Source organism: Diabrotica undecimpunctata, chromosome 1 (assembly GCF_040954645.1).
Source record: "Diabrotica undecimpunctata isolate CICGRU chromosome 1, icDiaUnde3, whole genome shotgun sequence".
Classification (NCBI taxonomy): Eukaryota; Metazoa; Arthropoda; class Insecta; order Coleoptera; family Chrysomelidae; genus Diabrotica; species Diabrotica undecimpunctata.
Window position 1 is genome coordinate 21,929,269 of NC_092803.1, and position 26,084 is coordinate 21,955,352.

General features: G+C 32.0%; 1 protein-coding gene across 2 annotated transcripts in view; it reads right to left on the reverse strand.

Annotated features, from left to right (window-relative positions):
- hh (hedgehog signaling protein) overlaps positions 1-26,084 on the reverse strand; it is a 262,519-nt gene that overhangs the window by 163,349 nt on the left and 73,086 nt on the right. For both annotated transcript variants that reach the window (XM_072538884.1, XM_072538889.1), the window contains exon 3: positions 19,121-19,768. In XM_072538884.1, the coding sequence (XP_072394985.1) occupies positions 19,121-19,402 (282 nt within the window). In that variant the 5' untranslated portion in view covers positions 19,403-19,768. The remainder of the gene's footprint in view (positions 1-19,120; positions 19,769-26,084) is intronic.

Here is a 26,084-nt window from a genome sequence, read left to right on the forward strand (position 1 = left end):
TGGTACTCTGTTATACCAATCCTAGGTATGAAAACTATTACTTTTCATGATCATTTGACCATCCAAAGTTAATTCCACCTTTAAATGAAGATTCCAAATTCTCTATTTTTGTTCCAATAAGTTTTAAACCATTTTCCACAATTGTTGTGTGTACTAACACTACATTATCAGTATACATTAAGCAACAGGGAATGTTGTACTTTGTAGAGTAAATTTAAAAATTGTTATAATGCTCTCTTCCGACATTTTATTTTAAATATGAATAAATACTATCCCTTAACCGTGTTGTTGGTACCGTCTCTGACCACTGTTAATTTCTATGAGGTAGGTCAGAATTCCTTACCAAAGCCGTGATGGATTCAATGAATCTCGTTTATACAAATATAGGCAGCACTTTGATCTTTTGTCATTAATTGTACCCACTACCCCATTTAAGATGTTGTCGAAGAGCCGGAGCTGCTCCTCGCGGACGTTTCGGAATGTTTATGGCTCTTCGGGCGATTTTTCTCTTAATTGCCTTTATCATTCTAACTAGCTCCGGTAATAATCCGGACGATATGTAGTTATCACTTTCAAGGTAAATGATTAAGTGGAAGAAGAGAACTAAAAATGCGACGAAATGCTGTTTTTATTCGAGATGTATTTGGAATGAACCAGTGATTCAGATCACTGATTCGAAATCTGTAAATCGAGTCAATATGTAGAATCTCATTACAAATAATAAGCAACTGAAGATAATAAGGTACACGTTAACCTCTTAAACATGCAAATCAACCACTAGATATTCTGAGGAATAAATAAAAAGTTGTAGTCTATTAATTATTATATTGTCCTAGTTTATCGTCAATGTACAATAAAACCTTTTAAAATGTATAAACTTATGTGGACACATAGAAAAAGAAATAACAAAGTAATATGTCGACAACTGCACATAAAGTTACTAACAACCTCGTATTTGTTCATTGTCGTTTTAAAACATTAAAGTATTTTATACAGTTGAGTATTATATTTGGTTCATCCGTTTTGGATCTCATAACGGATCCGAAAAGCCCCACCTCTATCATTAATTTGTAGGTCGTTATTTGTAGCAATTGAATGCTGTTTATGGGAAGCAAATGATTCGCTTTTTATTAAATTAACACAATGAAGAGTACTGGAAGAACAGGTCAATAAACATATAGGGAAATACCGAAGATTCCAATAATTGAAAGTATCTCGAGTAGATTTTTCTTCTTTCGGTCTCCGGGTTGCTTCCCTTAACGGAGGTTAAAGATTATTATAACTATTTTGACATGATTTGTTAAAAATAGTTTTATGCAGCTGCACCTCAATCATTTTCTCAGATTTCTGAGAATTATTTTGGAACAATAAAAAACAGTATTTATGTCAATATCTTTTTCATTTTGCAGTCTACTAAATATTTAGCACTCGAATCTTATTGTTTTTCTAATTATTACATTGTCTTTCACAATGAAATTATTGTTTATTATATTCTACCTTGGTATTTTTTGTCTTCATTCAGTGCTTTTACATTTTTTTATGTTTGAGTAGTTAACCATAATTAGTTTTTTTGTTTTTTATTTAATCTTTTTGTTGGTATCTTTATATATTAATAAAAAAACATGATCTGATAATGTTCGTTCACTAGACAGTCTGGCTTTATTTTATGGCACACACCCTGTAATAATTATTTCCTTAGATATGCTTTCTCATGAATCACGGGCTAATATACCTGCTAAAGTATCATACACCGCGACGTAGGCGGACAAAAAACGATTTATTTCAATATCACAAAAGTGTTATAGTTGACATTTTTCTCAATCGCTCGCAGATATCACATATTATTAATGTTTGGGCTTACATCAGGAATTCTGTGGTCGTATATCGAGTTCGGGCTTTTCTTTTGCACTCACTGGACACGAACATCCATAGGCCAGGAGTTGAACCAACGTAAGTCGAACAAGATTTACCTTTTGGTCATATTGACAATTAGGACAAATTTGTGTTTTAACATCTCACTTATAATATGACAGACTCCTGCAAATCTAAAAAATGGTTACTGAAAAAGTTCTTACAGAAACTAAGAATGTTGCTGGGGAACTAGTGCCATTTTGGAATATTTAAAATAAACTGAAACTTAAACAAAAAAAAAAACAAACTAGCAATATACATTCATCTTATCAGTGCTGATAGCATATGGGTTAGAAATGAATATTGTATTTGGAGAAGTGATATAATTTCGAGGTTTTTACGAAACATGATATCTGTATGACGCCTTACAGGCGGCAAAATAAAATAGCATTATGCCTTTCAGCTTAGAGATGTATATTAATAAGATTTTAACTATTCATATTGGCTATATAGTAACCACAAGACGTGAAACCATAGGAGATTATTTTAAAATTGACTTATTTTATGTCTTTTCGGGGTCAGACTTAACGCCTCAGGTGTTGAACTCATTGAACTGTAGTAGAAATGTTTCTAGATACTTCCATTTAATTATAACTGGGTTGTTTAATATTAAAAATAAACGGAAGAGGAGCTAGACATTGTCTCTATTAAGAGAGGTTACAGGAAATAATAAGAAAACAAACTTTCTCCACAAATAATTTTTACCACAATCAGATTCATAATTATTTCATTAGGTATATTGTAATGTATATAATTTTTTTTCAACAAAACAAATACTTTTGAGAATTTTTAAGGTTTTTTTTCTAAGAAAACTTGTCTTTAATTATTTTCACGACATACACTCTTGGTATAATATAATTTACATTAATACTAATTAGAAATAGGGGAGAAAAGTACGTTGTAGCTACTGCTAAGGTAGATCGTCTGTCCAGCTGTACGAAGATTTGGAAACACCTAAAGAAATGAAAAGGAATACAGAATTGGTAAAGCAAGGGACAAGTCACCAAATGACTTGACTTATGTGCAGCAGATTGAGAGTGCGGATGGAAGAGTGTTAAGAATCGATGTTAAAATGTAGCAAAGATGGTATGACTACTATGGAACACCAGAGAGATGATGCGGGATCCCAAATGAGAATATAATACTGGGGATAGCAAGAAATGAGGTTGTCGAGTCGTTAAATAGGATTAAGAATAATGTGACAGTAGGACCTGATAAAATAGCTGTGGAGGTTTGGAAGGCTCTAGGAGAGGAAGGGGTTGATGTTTTGTGGCAAATAATGAGTAGGGTATGTGCGGAAGAAAGGATGCCTAATCCATGGAGAGAGAGTGTGATGGTTTCATTGTATAAAGATAATTTATATCATTGTAAGAACTATAGAGGAATCAAGTCAATATCGTATACAACAAAAATTTGGGGAGAACTGTAGAGCGAAGATGAAGGAGAAAGAAATCGATAGGAGAAGAACAGTTTGAGTTTATGCCAGGAAAGAGGACAACGGGCGCCTTGGTTGGTTTGAGATAGTTGATAGAGAAATACTGCATTTGGTATTCATAGTTCTTGAGGAGGCGTACGAAACAGTTCCTGGTCAAGATCTATGGAGATACATGAGGGAGATAGGTTTCTGAGAGGTATGTAAGGCTCGTAAAGGATGTGTATGGGAAGAGTACATCAAAGTAAGAACTTGTGTTGGATTAACGTGTTCTAGTGACGGTTGGTTTGCATCAAGGCTTTTCGCTGAAACCCTACTAACAGAAAAGGTAAGGGAGGAACAGGAATGTGTGGGCGTCGAATTGCTTAGAGATAAATTGGACTAGTAGGAGAATTTAAATATCTTGGCTCTTACATAAAGGAAAATGGGACAAGAGAGCGAGAAATTGCCCACAGAATGCTGGCTGGCTGGTTTAACTTGAAGCGAATGACCCAATCATTATGTGTTAAACAAATCAAGGAAGGGCTGAAAGGAAAGATAGACAAGAATGTGGTCAAACCTGCCTTGGTGTACGGCGATGAAGTGTGGCCTCTAAAGAAGATTGAGGAAAAGAAAATGCAAGTAGTTGCAATGAAAATGTTACGGCGGGTGTTGGGTCAGACTAGAAGGGACAGGATCAGAAACGATGTATTTAGGGAAAGAGCCAGGGTGACTACAGTTTTAAAAAAGATTCAAGAGCAAAGACTGCATTGGTTTAGTCACGTCAGACGTAGAAATGAAAACTATGTGGGAGGATAGAGCTGTTAGAAGTTAATGGAGAGAAAGAGAGATAGAGGAAAACTGAGGATAAGATGAAAGGACTGTATGGCAGAGGACTTGAGAGATAAAGGTTTAGGTAAAGAAGGCACGATGGACAGAAATAAGTGCCGAAAAAGAGTAAGCAACAGCAAACTATAGAAAGGGAAAAGCCGAGAAAGAAGAAGAAGAAGAAGATAGTAATAATGATCAGGAAGATGTAATAAAAGATGATGGACCTTTGTAGGGACTGAAAAATATAAATCGAAATATCAGAGTTCAAATAGAAGATCTGATGTCTTTTTAAAATGTTACTTTTTATTCATCTGAAAATTGATGTAGACAACAATCTTTAGATGCCTTTATATTGTCCTCTTTGACTTCCTATCGACGGTTTACTTCTTAAAGAGACTGGCCTATAGCGTTACATCAATTTCGAATAATCCTAATCGTCTGGTAAGACACAAACACAGACACAAATCGATTTCTGCTGATCCGGGTGAAAAATAATAAATGACAAACATTGAAAAGGTTAAGTCGAAAAGAATTACGGTGGGTTAGGTTTTAACTGAAAACAATTGATTTACTCTTTTGCACAGAAATAATAAGATTTGACAGAATTATCTACAAAGTAATGAAATATCCAATTTTAAATAGATATTATAGGTAAGAAAATTCAACAAGGCAAGCAACCAGTTAAATTCAGATGTGGATTTAGGGAGAAAGACAAAATTATCGTTGGACATCTTCAAGAAACTACACTGAGAGTAACCAGTTATTAAACATAATTGGACAAATATATTTGTTTTCTGTAATATGCTGAAGATGTTATTCTACCTGATACAAATAATGCTTGACTGACTCGGATCAAAGATCCGAATCCGAAGATCGCGTTCCGTTGTCACATTTAATTTTTATTACATAAGTACTCTTTTTTTTATTTTGTTACTCTTATTATTTTATTACGTTTAATTACTCTTCTTTCTTAACAAAATATGTGCTACATACATTAAGGGTTCGGTAGGTCTTTAATGTCCTAATATCCGTTTGTTCGTGGATAATTAAGATAGTAGTTTTATCAGTAAAGATCCCATGATACTCATGATACCTATGACTAGATACAAAAACGATCTAAAACTGATGTTTACAGAATTAAATAGCGAAGCCATTAAAAGATCTTGGATTGGACCTCACTAAATGTTGTGACACAGACAGCATTCAAGTTCTGTTAAATCATATCCATGAAGTAGAAGAGAAAATACACACTCGAATTAAATATAGTAGAAGTTTAAGGACTTAACAAATTTACATATTTAAGAACTATCATAACGAACCAATTACAACGAGTTAAGAAATTCACTCAATAACCATCTCAACTAGAACAACAAAAAATGATTAAGTGCTCCGTTTGGAATATATATATATATATATATATATATATATATATATATATATATATATATATATATATATATATATATATATATATATAAAAGTAGAATTGAATGAAAGCACTGAAAATGTGGATACATAGACGAATGTTACAAAAGTTACAAAAATCTGTACTATCATTCATTTTCAAATCGACTATAAATAGTCCAGTGTACCACGGTTTTACCTTCGAATTCCATCAACATACATAGATTTTTTTGAAATTGATTCTATGTCGAAGTTAGCTTTTTTAACCTGGTGTGGAATCCAGCCTAACTAGGGACCTTTATATTAAAAATCCCCTTAAAAATTGAAATAAAAATGCATTCTAAGCAAAAAATGTTCTATAAATTTTTTTTTCGAAAAATTAATACTTTTAAAGTTATTCGTGATTGAAAATTTCAATTTTACTTAGGCTTTTAACTGATTTTTCACAAATAACTCAAAAACGGTACATTTTATCGAAAAAAACTGTAAAAAGATCAAATTTAGCTTACCAAAAAACAAAGAGCTTTATTTTTTTTATGTAAGCCTAATACAAACAGATTGCAGGTAAAAATTACGTATTTAACGAAACATTTTATTAATTCAACGCAGAATAACAGGAAAACTGTCAATTTTACGGGAAAAATTTATATTACATTTTTTAAAACACTTAAAAGGGGCATTAAAATGAGACTTTGTAAAACTCTCTGGTATATCAACTAAGGAAGTTGTGGCGAAAATAAGGTTGATTCCTATTTTTTGGGTGCAAAAAAAACGAAAAGCCCTAATTGCAAATAATTAATTATACATTTAAAATTTATTTTATTTAAGCATTAGTAATGGGATCCAGGTGAAAAAAAAAACGAAAAAAATTGCAGTTAATTAATTATACATTTAAAATTAATTTTATTTAAGCATTAGTAATGGGATCCAAAAGTTTAAACAATTTAAAATGAATAATTTTGAAGAAAAAATGTGGTTACAGTGAAAAAACACACTGCGATGACTATCGAATATAAAGCATAATGTTTCATGTTCTTAAACCTTTTCTCAGAATCATTCATACACGAATTTACAAGAAGTGTGAGTTTCAGGTAAGTGAAACTTAATTCGGATTTCGAAATGTACTGGCAACACAAGAACCTCTTTTTACCTTAAATGTTTTAACACAACGATGCAGATACATGAATGTGTAGATGTGTATGCATGTTTTATTGATTATCGAAAAGCATTTGACTGCGTTAGAAATAGTGCAAACACTCCTGACCACGGCGCAGTAGACGAAATTTGGTTTAGTCCCCATTTCTACGCGAAACGCACTGTACTATGCACTGTATAATTCCACTTACAATAGAACCTTTCTGCCTTTACGTGAATTTTGACTCCGCCTTCGCGCAGCTCCGTAGTCAGAATTGTTTGCAGTATCTCTAACCATCAAAATATGATCCAAATTATGAGGATAACTGCAATTGACGAACAAGACTTGCGAATTATCTCAGCACTCTATTGGCACCAAACGGCAAAAATTGAAATAAAGCACATAACATCCAAAGATATACGAATCCGACGAGGAGTGCGACAAGTGCTATATTCAGAAAAGCATTAGATGAGATTCGAGGTGAAATCAAGATTAACGGAACCAGCTTAGACAACATCAGGTACCAAAACTAGGTTTTAGGTTTTAGGTTCCAAAACTAAAATTCTAGTATTTTCTAAGATACCAACAAACGTACATTTATATGCCAAGGGACAAATGATAGAACAGGTAACTTCCACAAAATATTTGGGAGCAAATATCAACAGTCAGTGTAACCCCAAAAAAGAAATCCTATTAAGAATCGAACAAGCGAGGAAAACACTCATGAACATGAAAACATTTTTTATAAGATCAGACCTTAGTCTAGCTCAGAATTCGAATAATCAGATTACGTTTTCTCCTTTTTGCTGTATGGCTGTGAAAATTGGACCATGGACTCTGAAACAAAGAACAGAATAGATGCCTTTGAAATGTATATATACAGACGTATGCTCCATACAGACGTAATTCCATGGATACAAAAGGTTACCAATGGTGAGGTACTCCGGCGCATAAGTAAACAAAAAGAATTACTCAGCATAATCAAAGAGAGAAAAATACAATACTTGGGTCATGTGTTGAGAGGTGAAAAATATGAATTACTCCAAATCATATTAGAAGGTACAGTACAGGGCAAAAAATCAGTTGAAAGACGCCAGAACTCCTGGCTGAAAGACCTGAGAAGATGGTTTGACCACTCATCCACAGAAATTTTTCGTGCATTAGTTTCCAAAGCTACAATTGCCATTTGACCATTATCATTGGAAAATATATTTTTGACATTTATAAAAACACCACTTTTTTTTCAAGTACAAAACTATCGGCGATACGTAAAATTTTCTAAGAAATAAAAGTTTTTTTTATTGTTGTAGCTTAAATTAGGAGCCCTTTTATGTTACCTTTTTAAATTTAAAGGATTTAAGAAATTCTCAACTTTTTTCGACTTCAGCTCGGCTAGGCTTCCAAGAAACAAACCTTCTGTGACGTGAGTCACTCCACACTGAGGAGTAAGTAGATTGAGACCTCAGTGCCGTTTGACGGTTCTTGTGTTTATACAGAATACGATACTGATACGTCACGAGTGCGGTTATATATATATATATATATATATATATATATATATATATATATATATATATATATATATGTATATATATATATATATATATATATATATATATATATATATATATATATATATATATATTGTTATGATATGCAAAATCGAGAAAAATATTGGGTTGATTAAAATATTTCAAAGTTCAAAAACATTAAAATAATTCAGATAAGTAGGATAATAACCAACAAACATTTCGAAGAAGGAAAGTTATTAAATTCTTGGATTACCTGTACTAAACAAAATGTAAGCTATACATAAATTATTTCTTTGTTATACTTGAGTGACCCGCATAATTTTAAGTGAAATCCAAAGACAATTGAACCGGGTTTTTCCAAATACATTAATGCAGTGATTAGAGACAATAGAAGAGATTTTAGAAAGAGGTTTTTGTTAGTTTTTTAAGAATTATAGAAAAATATTATTTGTAAATAAGTTTTAGGAAATTTTATAATTATAGGTAAAAATTTGTTTGTTATCGAAATGAAAAAATGGGGGAATTGTGACGAGTTTTGATTGGCGGAGATTGAAAAAGGTGGGATAGGTATGTAGGAATGAAAGTTTAGCTAGATTTAGGAGAGAGAAAAGATGATCAGTTGGTTTTCCAAGTCTGTAAGACGAACAGTGATTGTTCTCTGGCGGTTCCCGAGAAGTAGCAAGCAGTAGTGTTGAATGTTAGTGAGTTTTTGTGGAGTTAGTGTATCTGACAGAAGCTGAAGCAGCAAAATATTGTAAGTCATATTTTTCTACTTATATTCCAAGAGTCACTGTTCAGGCCAACGAGAGATTCAGTTTATCGTAAAGAGAAGATATTCCAAGAGTTATTTTTCACTCGGGCCAACGAGAGATTCAGTTTATCGAGAGGAGAAAGGCTATCATAATTTGAATGATTTGTGCTTTTGAAGGAGATCATTAAGGACGATATACTTGCAACAATCTGTTGTAAGATTGCTGATTACATAGGGAGCGGTTGAGAGGAGATAATATAGTCTACAAGGAACAAGGATTTGGACCACTCATCATCAGAGAGAGATATTTTTGTTTTCTGCAGTTTTTTCTTTTATTGATAACACAATTTTTACACTTAATTTAGAAAGGATATAAATATTTTGATTAGGAGAGTTAGAATAGTTTGGGATTTTGAGATTTCAATTAATATTGTTTGTACCATTAATTTTGATTGTTCACATACGTAGAACAAAATTTTGAGAATCATTATATGAGATTTGTTTATTGAAAACTTTTGAGTGTGAATTATTTCATTATTTTTATTTCAATATATAGTGTTAGATCATATGTGTTTTTTATTATTCCGGTATTCTTTGGACCTTACCTTTCACATGTAATAGCATAGATATTGAAGCACGAATTTAACCCTGAGATAAAAGAATTAAAAATTGTGATAGAGTCATAATCATATCATTTAAATAATTTTAATTAATCAAAAAATTAATTAGCTAATTATTGCTTGGCGCACCAAGACTTTAAATATCACAATAATATATATATATATATATATATATATATATATATATATACATATACATCGTGTTTCCAAAAGGTGAGAGGAAACTGCGATGTTGTCTGCATCTGCATCATTTGAACAAATGCAGTATGAGTCATTTATTAAGGCAACCACTAAAAAGCAAAGCAGTCAAATTTATATCCCTTGTGGCCCTTGTGCCCACAGTGGATGTTCTAAATGAGCATATTAAAAGATGCTACTAGATTCTAGTTTGGGTTGAGAACAAAAACATTGATCCAACGGATGGGGAGTGGACTAAACTTAAAGGATCATTGCAACCCATCAAATTGCAACAAAGTTCGGCCAAACAAGAACTGCTGCAAATGATATTTTGCAACTGCAAAAAGGGATGCGGTGCATCACGTGGTTGTCTAAAAAATTGTCCGTTTTTGCAACTCAATTTGAGTGATGTTTTAATTAAGATGGCCAAAATAGTGCTCCAATAACAGATGAAGATAACATTTCTTTTTAATTTGCTAATTTCAAATTTTTTACATTTTTTACTAATGAGGTGTACATTTTAAAGGATGAAAAGTTGTAAAAAAGTTATATAAATTGAACTCGGTAAAAAGTTAATATGTTAATATAAATGATGTATCAAATTTTATAAATATGCCTTTAAATGATTTTTTCAATTTTTTTGTAATAGGGGATGATTTTTAGGGTAGAAAATTTGGAGTATAAAGATATTTCAGGTAAATGCAATAAAAAATTGACAATTTTTTATAAATAAAGTATGTCAAATTCAATAAATTGTTTTTTCAGTCTGTAAATTAATAGGAGAAGCTTTATAGGGGTTAAAATAAATCAGAAGGGGTTGAAAAATCATAACTAATATCTTATAGTATCATATAACCTTAATTTAAACACTATAAATGCCTCAAGTTATAATTTTATTGAGTTTTTGCAATAAGGGGTAGTTTGCACCCCTCAAAATAATAAGCGTATAATCGGCCTAGAGTAAATTTTGAAGTTACGGATAAATAGAGGTTAATTCTAAAATTTCATCAAAATCGATGCTTTTTCATGAAAATCGTAAATTTATCACTTCACGTCAACTGATAAATTTTAAAACCGAAAATAAGACAATAGAAATAAATAAATCAATTGGTTTGGTCACTGCATGGTCACAAAGAAATAATTCACGTTTCACTTAATAAACCTCTACACTCACTCCTGCCCTCTATTTTGGTACAGCCGTATCGTCAAATAAAAGATGGTTGCATATCTTATTTACGATATTTTTCATAACCTATAATTAGTGGCTCTTCGGGCATGGTAGATTTCAGCAATGAAGGCCGAACTTAATTCTAGGTTCACTGGAGGATATTCTCAGAATGTGATAGGAAAGACAGAAGGGGTTTATTATTATAGCTAACAAGATTGATTTAGATATCGAGGTGGAGGTGGTTGATGTGGATGATAGGTGGCTTTTCTTGCTGATGGTAAAGCTGTATGAGTATTTGCATGTATATTATATTTTACATTCCCTAGTTTCTTAGACTGTATTATTTATTAAATCAATGTAAAAACTTTGTGTCTTGGAAATCTTATTTTGATTCGACCCACAAAACGTTGTAAAGCCAGAATGACGATTCTTTTCATAACTAATTGCAAAAATAATTGTTTAACTAATTAAAAAGTTTACTTGATCATTTTTGTCTGGGTTTTTTCAAAGATGGTAAATAAATAATGTTACAATGTTACAATATACTATATTTCCAATTATTATATTTATGTGTATTCAGGCAATTCACACCTTAAATAAAGCATTTGCCGTTTTACTTAAATTAGTGTTTAACTTGATGGACCAACATTTCCTGAGGTATTTATGTAATATTAACATAATGACTAAACAAATAGTTGAATTACTGATATGGAAAAACCGAACTAGATATCTGAAATTTAATGGTTATTGGCTTATAGAATACAAATCTTTGCTAGCTGTTATATGAATTCTTAGTAGGTAGTCTATTGGCATAAAAAGTACGTGGACCTCTTTTGTGACCAGATAAACGTTTTTAAATTATCTAGCTGTTTGTCCTACATCAATTTTTAAATTTTTTACCGAAATTTATGAAAGCTATATTATTATGATAACAAGGAATATATTATAAAAAAATAATGTGACTGTGAAGCTATTTTCACGTAGTGTTTTACTTTGTACTAAAATAAAAAAAGTCGTAAAAGTGCAGTCTACCTGTCCTTCCGAGGATTAATTCAGCCAAAACTGTAACAGTTACATAAAAGCTGATGGCAGATTCAGATTTAACAATAAAACTTATTTGGGGGAATTTTATGAAAAACTTTAATTTCTAGCAAAAACACTTTTGGTTTCGGGAAAACTATAAATACTATCAATACTATCAGCCACTAGAATATAAGTTATGTTACCAAATTTTTGAAATCTTAAGTTCTTTTGTTTCTTTTTTAATTGGAAAAATTCTTGTAATAGTCTTTTTTTAAATGTCTTTAAGAACTTTTATTTTGGTGAAACATTAAACCTCTAAATTTTAGAACAAATGAAGAAAAATCTTCTATTAAAACTAGTGAATTAGAAAAATATGATATACAATCTAAAGAGCCGTGGACACAGTGACGGATCCAAGTGGGTGCCATCGGCCCCCTCCTCTCAAACCAACTTTTATTAGTATAAGACTTTTCCCGGTGGGCCGATAGGCCAAAACGGGTCGGTATAGTAGAACACTTTAGAAAATAGAGTCGATCGGCCTCTCCCTTATAGAATTCAATGGAACGATTTGTTAATATTTTTTTAAGTGAAGCGTTCATCAGAAAAAGAAGAAATAAATATACTTATTTTATTAGATGAAGCAAATTGTGTTACTTTGTAAATGGACTGTAGCCCAGAATTCCGTTGGTTATAATATTAAAAATATACATTACTTTAAATAAATACTCAATTTAATAGATTACTTGACAGTAGCATATGAAATGTAATTTATAAAGTTAAAACAAGGTGGTGCAATAGGCATTGCTGTAGACTAGCACAAAGGTTCGTACTCTGTTTTCCGTATTTCCAAAATTCAAATATTTTAAAATTGAGTAAAATATTTTTATTATTTACTTATTATTTTTATTATATTTACGTATATATAGGTACGTTATATTAAAATAATTCAATAAATTATTACGTTTTACTGGTTTAAAAAAGCTAATAATTTTCACAGAAATTTCAAAATTTCTGAGATCCATGAGAGGTTTCTCTATCCAATATTGCCAGTGACCAAAACTGGAATCTGGTATCTGAAAGTACAAAGAAAACTGTACCCTTGTTTTGTTGACTAAAGAAAGGCCAATCGTATCAAACACAACAAATGGATCCAAATCTTCCGAGAAAGTAATTTAGGTGATCGTAATGTACGGAATATGTACAACACATACTGGAATCATAAGATATGGGTGCTTATCAATGGTGAAATCATTTAACTATAAAGAAAAGAGTGCATTTTCTTTCTACTCTGTTTTAATTTGGATAGAGAATACATCGTAAAGTCATCATTTGAAGAAAGGTCAATGGAACCGGTATTTAATATAGGCCAATGAAACTATAGTATTGGCAGAATTTAAACAGCATCTGCAGATTCTGCAATTTCTCGAGTCAAAATCTAGTGACAGAATGGTATTAGAGATAAATTACACAAAAACCAAAATTTTAGCCTTCGGCCGAGGTAAACAAGCAAAAACTCCCGGCGACTAAAGACAGATCATACTGGCATTCAATGGTGCATGTGCACATACATCTAGGAAGAGGAATCAACCCATTCAAAATAAGTTAGAAGACGAATTGAGATAGCTCACCGCTGTGTTACCGAAAATAAGATGTCTCTATAAGACTGTGGATGCTAAACATGGGCATGAAAGAGGAAGTATTAAAAAATTGCATGTATTTGAAATGTAGCTTTATAGGTGAATATTAAGATTCGTGGACTAGCAGAACCACTTCATGGTAAAGTAAATTCCAATTTGGACACACAATATGCAGAATATGAACAGCTACAACTTATACTTAACGTAAAGATAGATAAGAAATTAAGCTTGGGTTGGCAAAAGAAATCGTGGCTAAGGAATAAAGGAAACTGAATAACACTAACAGTAGAAACCTAAAGCTTCACAGTGTTTCTTTGAGCAGTATTTGTTTTTACTATTGGTAGGTTGCTAAGCTTGCCAATCGCCCTCCACATTTTATCTGAGCTTGGGATCCGCTGTATGAACCGCAGAGCTACTCGATCCACCCCGAAAGTTCCCCATAATAATATAATCGCCATAAGATTAAATATGTTAATTTTCCCAAAAAAGAAAAAATGTAAATTAGAGCTGGGGGGTCAGATAATAGAACGTGATGAAGTTTTATTATCTAGCCATCACACTATTACGGAAAGCTCGAAACAGAAGCGAAAGATCAAGTGAATAGAGCCACAGGTTGCCATGTGGAGAAATAAATATTTTGGGAAAGAAATGAAAGGCAGAATTTACAACACAGAGAGGACAAAGGATGTAAGAAACAGCAGAGATAAAAACTCTTAGAAAAATCGATGGTAGAAGACACTATGAGACAGAGCTAGAAGTACAGATATACGACGGAGATGCAATGTGGTGAATATCAAGGACTGGGTAAGGAATAGAAGAGACCAATGGAACATGGTTATAAATAGATTAGTAAAAAAGGCGAGAGGCGGTTCCCCAATTTTCTTCTTCCCCAGGAAGACGATCAGTGGGAGATAACTAACTTACTAAGTAGGAACATTGAAAACAGACATAGTCATGTTTGCACAAAAATAAGAAGAAGAGGAAGAAAACTCGTACATACAGACAAGAATAAAGTCGACTTTACCATGATGGTCGCCAAACTCAACAGAGATGACACATAAGAAGATGGGGATCAATGTTGGCTATGTACCAATTAAATAATAATTTAGCATTATATTAAATAATAATTTAGCATTATATATTGTTACAAGATTTAAATAACAGCAAAAAACCATTGGTTTTATAATTGAAGCGAAGCTTCTATACTGGCGATATATTACTTTTTCTCTATTGTAAAAAGCTGAGACGAGCGTCACGGAACTAGCGCTACGTGAAGACGTCACGGGTAGAGTCACGAAACAGCGGTTCTTCACATCGATTTGCTACTTTCGATCAATTCGTTTCTAGTCATCATATATTTATTTTAAACAGGTTTAAATTAAAAACTGCATAAGAAATACAGCCAGTAAAAGATTCGCAACGATTGTCAAACTTTAAAAACCATAAATATCATCGACCTAATAACAATATTAAATTATTTGTTTAATTTTTTATAACACTTCTTGTTTTAAAATAATTTCATATAAATACAATTATTATTTTTAAATCTTATTTAGTTTCTATAATAATTAAATTTACTATCAAATGATATTTATTTATATTTTAATATTAATTTAATATTGCGTGAATTTGACTGGTTTGTCAGAAGTAAAAAACGTATGCTTTGTTAATACGTTAGCAGGTAGTGTTAGAAGCAAATATAATAATTTATTGAATCATATTAATGTAGTATAATGTCATATATAAATTTTCATATTCAATATCATAACTTACTGGTACAAACTTTACGAAAACAATTTCAACAAATTTTTCCTGATATATGAGTTTTTCGCTACTGTCAAGATTCTCAAGAAAGCGCCGTTGCCAAATAAAAATCATAAATGTATTTACCACATCAGCTACCGGCTATACTATTTCACTTTGTCTATAAGAGTGTGAAACAAAGATCTGTACTATAAGTGTCAAACCCATGTTGTCCTATTGAAAGTTGTGTAAGATTTGTGTTTATAGTTGTGAAGTTGGTAAAAATATAAACTGTCTACACACCAAACTCTGGTATTTTGTATTTTGGTTTCACTATTTGATTTTGATTCAAATTTTTGGATATTTTAATTGAATTGTATTGTAAAACAATAATGCCGTCGCATTTGACCAGCCATTGCAAGCAATTATTAATTGCAAATATGGTCGAATATTTTGAGAGTGCAAAAAAGAACGGTGGTCCATTATTACGACTAAAAGCCATTAGAGAGGTACATAGGTCTATCCTATTATTATTTAAATATGTTTAGAATGTATTTTAGAACAGATAATTCAATTATGTATTCTAAAAACACTGTTTTAGAGAGTTACACCAGCTTTGAAGCTTAGTAATTCTACTGTCAGCAGAGTTCCTCAATTGGCAAAAAGAATGCGCCTTTATGTTCACCACCTAAGAAAAGACTGAGACCATTACTAATTGCAAAAATGCACCACTAATTTTTAACTGTGCCACTGTGATATATATTTGTATTGTCTTCATATTTTTAGTAATATTTTGTAAATATACAAATACATATAGGTAAAGAGGGCATAATTCAACATTTCATTTTGCTCCCATAGTTTCAATATTACTGTTTAGTTCACACATTTGCATTGTCAGCTTAAGAACACAGACCACAAACTAAGAGAAAAACTGCTTAAGAAATAAATGTCTGTATATCTGTATTTCGTCTTCCCAGATTATAATTTGAAAATAATATTTTCACATTACATTTATCCTCCATCATACAAAGATTAGATCCATAGAAATATCTTTGTATTAAATGTCTATGGAAATATTATGTTTAACCTAGAATTGATTCCAATATTACGACAGACGTCAGTTATAATTTCCAATCTCACCAAAACTAATAATGACGTCATATAAACTCATCACTAGTTCTAGCCAATGAAATGCTCGTTGTAATAGAAGTCGCATGTCAAGAAAATCTGAATATTCCCTATATTCTTTTTGAAATTTAAAATATTATGGTAATAAGGGGAAAATTGCGTACAACCTTTATTGTTTGACTTTTCCTTATATTTAAATTTTAAAAATACAGAAACAAAGTACGAAGCTTCGCGCTATTCTACTCTACTGCCTACTGTTCCATCTTTTTTTTTAATATATTTTATTTTCTTTTAATTCGGATTGTATAGCTTATGACCAAATTGTAAGTTTAAGTGGGCCAGTGAAGATTAAAGCGTGAGAATGATTCAATATTAATCACTTAATAAAACATATTAGTTTATTTAATTAAAAGATTAGAAAACGGGTACCGATCTCTTAATATTAATAGAATAATAAAATAAAATCGGACGAGATACATCAAGATAAGAAATGCTTACAGAAATTAATAGCATCAAGCTTTACAGCAAATATCAGATATACCTATTTGAATGTTTTCCTGCATTACATTGTTTTATTATGCTGTGAATTACCAATTCCTAATATTCACAACATACTTATACATTTATAAATACATTATAAAGTAACTATCTTGTATATAACAAATAATTCTTAATTAACACTTTCGTTGAGAATTTTTTATCGACACATACATCGATTATAATGTTGTTATTGAACTGGCAAATAGAGAATGATGTAAAACATCGATAAATTTGTTTACATACTCTTATGCAATAGCAATTTGTGTATACTATAATTTTTATTGCACATTTTGTGTATTAATAGATTTATAACTTCATTAAGGAGATTTAATTTGTAAGGAAACCATAATAGACTTAGTTAATGTTTTTGTAATTATAACCTTCAAAAGCAAAAAGTCATTGTTGATGACGGAGTATGTCATTTGTCAAAGTGAGCAGTGGGTAGATAATAAAAAATAACAGAAATTTATAACTGAAGAAATCTAGTGTCCAATCTTCGCCCTTGTACAAATCAAATCTCAAGTGTCATATTGGTTAATTGTTTGTAAACGGTCACATCAATTTTAGGATTTTTTCAAACTAGTAGTTTGCGCAAATAACCTAAAATAAACAAAAATCGTCTTACAGTAGTTTATAGCGTTTTCGTTGTATCTACATGTTTCTAAAATATTATTATTAGATATTATATTGATGAACATGTCAAGTAGTCAAGTAGATTATTATATAATCACGTAATGACAGAGTTTAAAAACTAGAACTAAAAAACTAGAATAGAATATTATTACAAATTGCTGCAAAAATCAACTGTCAGAAACAGAAACAATTGGTGGAATATGTCAGTTGTCATTGTCAAAGTTTAGAGTAAACAAAAGAACTTCAAAGAAGCACAAAATAGCATCAAATAAATACATACGAAAAAATATTAATTAATTCGGACAAGTAAGAAATATAATTATTTACGTCGTATCAAATAATCAAATAAATAAACAAAATAAGAACACGATAGACAAAAAAAAATACAACAACAAAAAAAAATAGATTTAAAATGCAATACAAAAAAAACATTAATAGAGAAGGAATGTTATCAATATTGAAACAACAAAAATACCTATATGAAAAATAAAAAGAGAAAATCATCAGTTCAATGAACATATAATAAGTAATTAAAAAATATCTACAGCAATACACAACACATAATCAAAGAAAATAATCGGAAATAGATAAATTAACAAAGGAAAGAGGTAAAATTGGCATCGTAAAATTATAAAGTGAAGACGAAACCTACAAATTGAAACATAAACTAGAAAGAAATAAAATAAAAATCTGAAATAAAATTCGGAAGCAAATGAGGGGGTATAATTAAAAAAATAGAACTTATTGAACCAAAAAATGCAAAGCAATAAAAAAATTTTATAATAATAAATTAATAATAAAATTAATAAATAATAAATTTTTTATTTTGCAAAAATGTCCTTGAATTTGTAAAAACAGTAAATAAAAAAGCATAAAGTAACTTTTAAAGTAAAACCTCTGCTAATCCAATATTTAATATATTGCGTTCAAGGTATAGTAAATACAAATATATACAACAAATATATATAAAAAACATCGTAAAATAAGTTAAAGAAGGACAAAAAACGGTACAAAATGACATATATAAAGCAAAATTAACGAACATCTCAAGAAAAAGCAATTTTTGAAACAAAAATTGCAACTTAGAATGACGTATAATAATTAATTCCAGAAAATATATTGAATATATGGGATCAAATAACATTCATTAAGTTTCCTGTATAAATTCATTTTTTTTATATAATTTTGGTCCTACATAATATTAGTTTGCAAAACTTAAAGTTCTAAATAAGTTTGTCGTAAGTCATTTTTAAGTATCAAGAAATATTTAAAAAAATAGAATGAATTTATATTCTTTAATTTAGCGCCGGGAATGAGCTTCCACGATTTAATCATGATTTTAACTTGAAGATCTTAATGTTTATTATTCAAATTAATAATTATTCAAATAAGGTAAACATTAAATGAATAAATAAATATATAAATGAGATGTATAATTAATTTTAATCTGAACGAGACAATGGATAAAACTCTTACCTGGGTCATTAACCGATCGGCTCCCGTTCCCTCCTCATCCTTGAAGATGATGTCGTCGTTGTAATTGGGCACTAAATCGTTGAACCTCGTATCGTTTCTGTCAATCCTTCCCTCGGGAACACCGCTGGCCGTTAGCGTACTTTCCGGCACATTCGGAACGTGTTGTTTGAAGACCAAAGGGGTGAGCTTCCTGGAGCCCCGTCGACGTCCCACTCCGCGGCCGGGCCCGCACGCATCCACCACCGCGAAAACTCCCAAAAGGAACACCACGCACCACCTCATCGTTCCAGAGTACTGTCCGTTTCCGCACCACTATCAGCTAATCATCGGCCGAGACGCGACAAGTGCCAAAAAGTACTGAGTGCAGTACTTGTGCATCTTTCCCAGATTATCCTTGCATTGGATTTGCACCTCCGGTGACTACAGTACCGATTCGACTTCACGTTACGTCAGCCCCACTCTGAGCGCGTCCTGGCCATCTTCTGGTACCTCCGCCGCGATTGGTGAGAGGGAGTGGCTCGAAGAAGAATGCCTCAGGTCGCAAATCATGCCGGGATGGTAGATGGTACCGCTGAGAGGACTACAGGTGGTACGCTGCTCTTTTTCGTTCTTTCTTCTCTGACGATGACTTTCGGGTATCTTCACTCTCTGTTGAAAGAATAAAATGAGCATTATAAATGGGGTCAGTGGAACTTTCTGAAGAGCACTTTTCTATTCAATATCCTCAGAAGGCACAACATTCCAAAACATAAATTACTGTTAGCAAAAATAGAGTATCATTCAATAACAATATTTTTTACAATCGTAAAATATTTTATTGAAGTTTTTCGTATTTTCTAATCGATTTCCAACATTATATTATTTTTACGCCCACCTTAAAAGGTTTGTAATATCAAGTCGTTTTTAAAAACATATACATACAAGTTACATCTACATCCTGTAGAAATTTGTACTTTTTATTTGAAAATCATCTTATATGGAAAACATCCGAGTTTTGTTGTTCTTTAATTTCTTTATTATCCATTCATTATTTTCTATATTGCCATGTTTCTTATCTTCGTTTTCTTTCACATATTTCCTCTATCGTGTCTTCGGTCTATCTCTTGTACGAATATCCATTCTCCTATTTTTATTCTCAATATGATGTTTGTGGATATTTTCTCATCCGATTTTTTTCTGTTACATATTATGGACTATTATCTACTATTATGTATTTTTATGGTTCTTTTTCTCTTCTTCACATTTCCATTGAATGTTTTAGTTACTTTTGTACCTTTATTTGTACCCAAAATTTTTTAAAACATTTCTCATATCATCTTCACCTTCTTCTGTCTTTTATTATGGCACTATTTATGGAAATTAGGCAAATAGACAACAAGAAAAATCTCAAAAATAGGATCAAATGTCTTTATTCTTTTGGCAGTCCTAGTAAAGATTTGTTAAAACTCTTAGTTGCAAGAATTTTTTGTTATATATTATATAAAATACCCAAAGAATCGTTTACAAGCGGACTTGCACAAAATATCAGCATTTAATGGACAGTTTGGTTTCATGAACGTCCTGGTAAGACTTCCATTGTAGAAACTCAGATATACACAAAAAATATATAAGTACACAGACGAAAAACCATTATGTCTACAAGTCCTACAGCCTTTGCCGCTTCCCGCATTTCGATCGCCATCGTTTAGTATCCCTGCAGTCTTCCTCTTCCAAAGCTCTGTTTCTTATTAAGCGCCGGATACTATCCTGCCATGAAATTGCTGGTCTTCCTTGACTTCTTCTATGCCCTTTTTGGTCAGAGTTCTTCCCCCATTCTCATGACGTGCCCATACCACAATAGCTGCTTTGTTTCTATCCTATCTACACTGGAATATACTCTGTTTGTCCTACGCCGTATTTCTTCATTTCTAATATGCTTGATTCTGGATACTCGGCCTGCTCTTCTTATAAAATGCATTGCAGTTACCCCTCTATCTCGATGTGAAAGCTGCCAAAAACATGACCCATATGTCAAAATAGACTCTACCAGTGTTTGCTAGATTGTCATTTTTGTTTGTAATTTAATATTTTTAGATCATATTACGGAGTTCAAAATTTGAGTTTGAGTCAAACTTTATTGTCTATGTCTCCACTTCTGACAGTAGGTATACTACCGAGGCATTTATATTCTCTACATGTCTTGATATCTCCTTAGTCTAATCCTGGATCCTCTGCTACATTTCCTATTTTTATGTATTCGATTTTAGTCATATACATGGTAAATGCCCATTTTTTATACTCTGTAATAACAATTTTAGAAACTATGCCGCAAATTCTCATCGGTACTCAAAGCATGGGGGTTCAAATTAAGGGTTGCACCTCAGATTTCTCACCCCTGTTCCAGTCGAAATGTACGGCGTTGTAAAAAAAATAATCTATATACCGATCCGAAACTTTGTGTGCGAATGCCATACTGTGTCAAATTGCGGAAAATGGGGGAAAAGTTTTACGAAAATAAAAAATTTTCCCCGTTCCAATATTTTTGTACGATTAGGTCGCAGGTCATTATTTTTGTATAACCTACCTAAGTTATAAATGCCGCATAAATATATTTGGTAAAAAAGAATTCCCCGCCCCCCTCATTGAGTGGTAAGTTTATATCTTACCTGTGACTGACCTGTACCAATAAAAATTGACGACATAATTTCTAAAGTTGTTACTACACATTGTAATATTGGTTTATATGTGATTCAGATACAAACTGGGTCAAATGATCCATTAAAAATCTGCCAAGGGCTTGTAGTCTAGTATTATTTGTAAGAGTATTTTGCTGGAGTGTGTAATTAGTACTATTGTGCGATAATTGTTACATGAATCCGTGGCTCCCTTTTGGTCCATAGGAATAGGTATATACTGATTTTGTTACAGCTGGGCAGCCGATCCACTGCCTGTCATTAAATAGATCATTTATTAGATCAGTTATAGTTTACGGATGCTTTCTATACTCTCCAGAAGCAGCCTCCAATCCCTTAAAAAGGGTAAATAATTTAGTGAAAAGTGCTAAGATGGAGTGGAAGTGCCTTGGAGCCTTTAAAAGTACATCAGTTTTAAATTGTTATGTCGAAATAGCTTTACAGTCAAGATGAGCATTTTTGTGGAAAATTTTATCTAAAAATAGTAGTCTAGTTGGTAAAATTCGCAATCTATTTCAAATCGATTTAACTAATAAGAAAGTACTGGGAGAAAAAGGAATCAATAGTTTAATGTAAATCATATTAAGACTGTTTACAATATAAAGACAATATGTACAAAAATGAACTGTTGCCTATATACCAAACAAACTCAACTGAGAAGCCTGAAATAGTAATACGCTTTTTAAGAGATTATTCTATTTATCCTAAGTCATTGAGAAATGTGATTTTTAAGTCAGATATAGGAAATTATTTTAAAAATTATCATATATTTACAAACGCATCTAAAAGAGGCGATATAACATCTTTTGCATTTTGGGATCTTAAAAAAACTATTTCGAGTGAATTTTCAAGTTCAGCTGAACAACTGGCTATTTTAAAAGTGTTAAAATATATTAAAAATAATTTATTTATTAAACAACAACTTTTAATAATATTAGATTGTAAAAGTGTTTTACATAAACTTAGAAAATAATATATCTACTAATTGTAAGCGAAAAAGTTATAGAACTGAAACGAGAAGCTGCTACGTTTGGTCTATATATAAATGAAAGCAAAACAAAATATATGGAGTGCACAAAATCGAATGAACATGAGAATCTGAAGGTAGACAACCATACCTACAAATATGCCTCCACTTTTCCCTACCTAGGCTCAATAATAAATGACAACAACATCAGTCAAGAAATACAAGCACGGATTCTTAGCGGTAATAAGTGCTTTTATGCATACAAAGACTTAATGAAAAGTAAGTTACTGAATCGTGAGTCTAAGCTGAGAATCTACAAAACAGTAATTAGACCAGTGGTCACATATGGATGTGAAACGTGGACCCTCTCAACCACTAATGAAAATCAACTGAGAATATTTGAGCGCAAAATACTAAGGAAGATATTTGGACCAACCCAATGCAGCGATGGTTCGTGGAGAATTAAAATGAACCACGAGCTGGATGAACTAATGCAGAGCGCAGATATTGTCAGATTTGTACAGTCACAAAGACTAAACTGGCTTGGTCACCTAGAAAGAATGCCAGATAATCGAGCTGTAAAAGTAGTCCAGAGATGGAAGCCCCAAGGAAACAGAACAAGAGGAAGGCCCCGTAAAAGATGGATAGACGACGTAGAGAGGGATCTTAAAACCATGAACATCAGGCAGTGGCGAAGGAAAGTATCCGACAGGGCAGAATGGAAGAATATTGTTAAGCAGGCCAAGACTCAGAAAGGGTTGTAGCGCCATTAGAAGAAGAAGAAGACTAATTGTAATATTAATTATATCTTACAAACTATATTAGCTAATTTTAAAAGCCTCTACGAGAAATAAAAAGTTTGTTTGCTCATTGTTAAAGTTCATTGTGGGATTATACATAATGGAAAAGTAGACATACTAGCCAAGGAAGCATTGGATTCCTATAATTTTGTAAAATATTCATTAATAAATCCGGAAGCCTTTATATGATTTCAAAAAATATTTATAATTAGGCAGAAATGGATGGATAAATGGTCATTCCACCAAAGCACTTTTTTACAAAGGCAATAAGCCGAAAATTTCTACTAATACTCCAATCGTCAGAGACGAAAATGCCACTGAACCTCTAAAAATTATACGAACAAGCTGAATTTTTCCGAGAATAATAATTTTGGAACCCCAAAAAAAAAAAGAAGTTTACCACTTTTACCCCCGGGTTTCCCCTAAAACCTTCCACATAGAGGGGGGAAAACGGAAAAAAATCGATTTACCAAGAATCTGAACGCCGTAGAAAAAAATATTTTAAATAAAAAATTTAGCTGACACAATTTTAAACAAACATGTTTATTAACACTTTTTGTGTAGAATGTACCGTTCTCTCACAAACAACGCTTGAAGCGACCATCGATTTTGAATGTCAGTTACGCGGTCGAAATCAATGTTCATATCTTACTTCTTGGTTGATTTTGATTTCTTCTGTTCTTTTCTCACTAGTATTTACCGCCATTTTTGTATAATTGTACAAACTTTTTATTGCGTTTGTAAGATGTGGAGAGTAGCCGTTGTCATTCACTATTTTAGAAATCTTATTTGGGTGACTCTGTTAAAAGCTTTTTTAAAGTCAACAAAAGCTATATGGGTTCTCAGGTTAAATAGTTTCAGTTTCTAGATGAGTTGTTTGACTATAAATATATTATCACTGCATTAACGCCCTTTTCAGAATCCATTTTTTTTCTTGTTCTATTGTTTAAGATCTTTGCGTACATTTTACATGCGGTCTATCTTCCAGTCCGTATTAAAAAGAAGAAGGAAGCGTCGCAAGTGGCAGAAAATAATACAGTGCCAGAATATTTGGTTAATTCTGTATTTATCAATATAGCTTTTCTATTTTTATATTTTCAAGCGCGCTTTGTAATCCATCCATTGATATTTCGTCGACATCTTCGATTTAGTGATTGTCGTCTAAATCTTTTCTGTTTTCTTTGGGACTACTTCTTGTTGTTAGCTTATTGTGGTTAATGTATTGGTCTTTTTTGATTAGTTCTTGTTCTTCTTTTTTTTTATGTAGACATGACTGTCTGTTTTTCATGTGTCTCTAGTAAATTGTCATTCCATCATTTTCGTGGTATTCCAACTGATCGTCTTCCTATTGAGGAACCGTCTCTTGCCGTCTTTACTACTTTATTTGTTGTCATTCGGCTTATTTAATCGTTCCATTCTACTCTTCTATTTCTTACCCAGTTCTTGATGTTCTCCACCTTGCATCTACGTCGTATATCTGTACTTTTAGCTCTATCTCATGATGATTTACCATCAATTTTTTCAAGTGTTTTCATCGCTGCTGTTTCTAACATCCTTTTTGTACTCTCTGTATCAGGTCATGTTCTGCTGCGTTTGTCATTATTGGTCTGATGACTGTTTTGTCAATTCTGCCTTTTATTTCGTTTCCGATATTTTTATTTCTCCATATTGTTTCATATTATAGGCGCAGCAAACTGGCAACAGTTGGCAATGGATAGAAATGACTGGCTTAATAGACTTGGGAAGGCCGAGGCTCTTTTATAGGGCTGTAGCACCAATGATGATGATGATTGTTTCATTCAGGCAGCCTGCGGCTCTGTTTGCTCTATTCACTTGATCTTCCACTTCAGTTTCGAATTCTCCGTAGCTAGATAATGTAACGCCTAGATATTTGAACTCCATCAGTTGTTCTATTATCTGACCTTCCAGCTCCAATTTACATTTTAGTAAATTTGCTGTTGTAATCATGCATTTTGTCTTTTTTGGAGCAATTAACGTGTTAAATTTTCTGGCGGTTATATTAAATTGGTGCAGCATACGTTGTAAATCATCTTCACTTTGAGAGAGTAGTATTACGTCGTGTGCATAAGAGATAATTTAAATTTGTTTTTCTTCCATTTGGTCCTATCCTTTTTTAGTTCTTATTTTTTTTATTATTTCATCCATATTAAGGTTGAACAATAGAGGACTCAAGGAATCTCCCTTGATTAGTTCGTTTAGTGTAATTATGTATTAACAATGGGAAAACTAAAAAGAATCGCTGTGTTAAATATCTGTTATAAGATACTAAAGAAAACTCAGATTTTTTTAAAGAAAAATCCTCAGAAGCACTTTAGACCTTATCACGACCCGAATTCTAACCAATACCGAATGAGAACAAATGCCGACATCGAATAAATGTATAGAGCTAGCGATGTAGTTAACGAGATTATATCCCAATGTCTAATATTGGCTGGCCATGTCCACAGACTCCCTAATAGCCGCCTTTCCAAGTTAATCTGGGAGGAAGCTTCCACAGGGAGAAG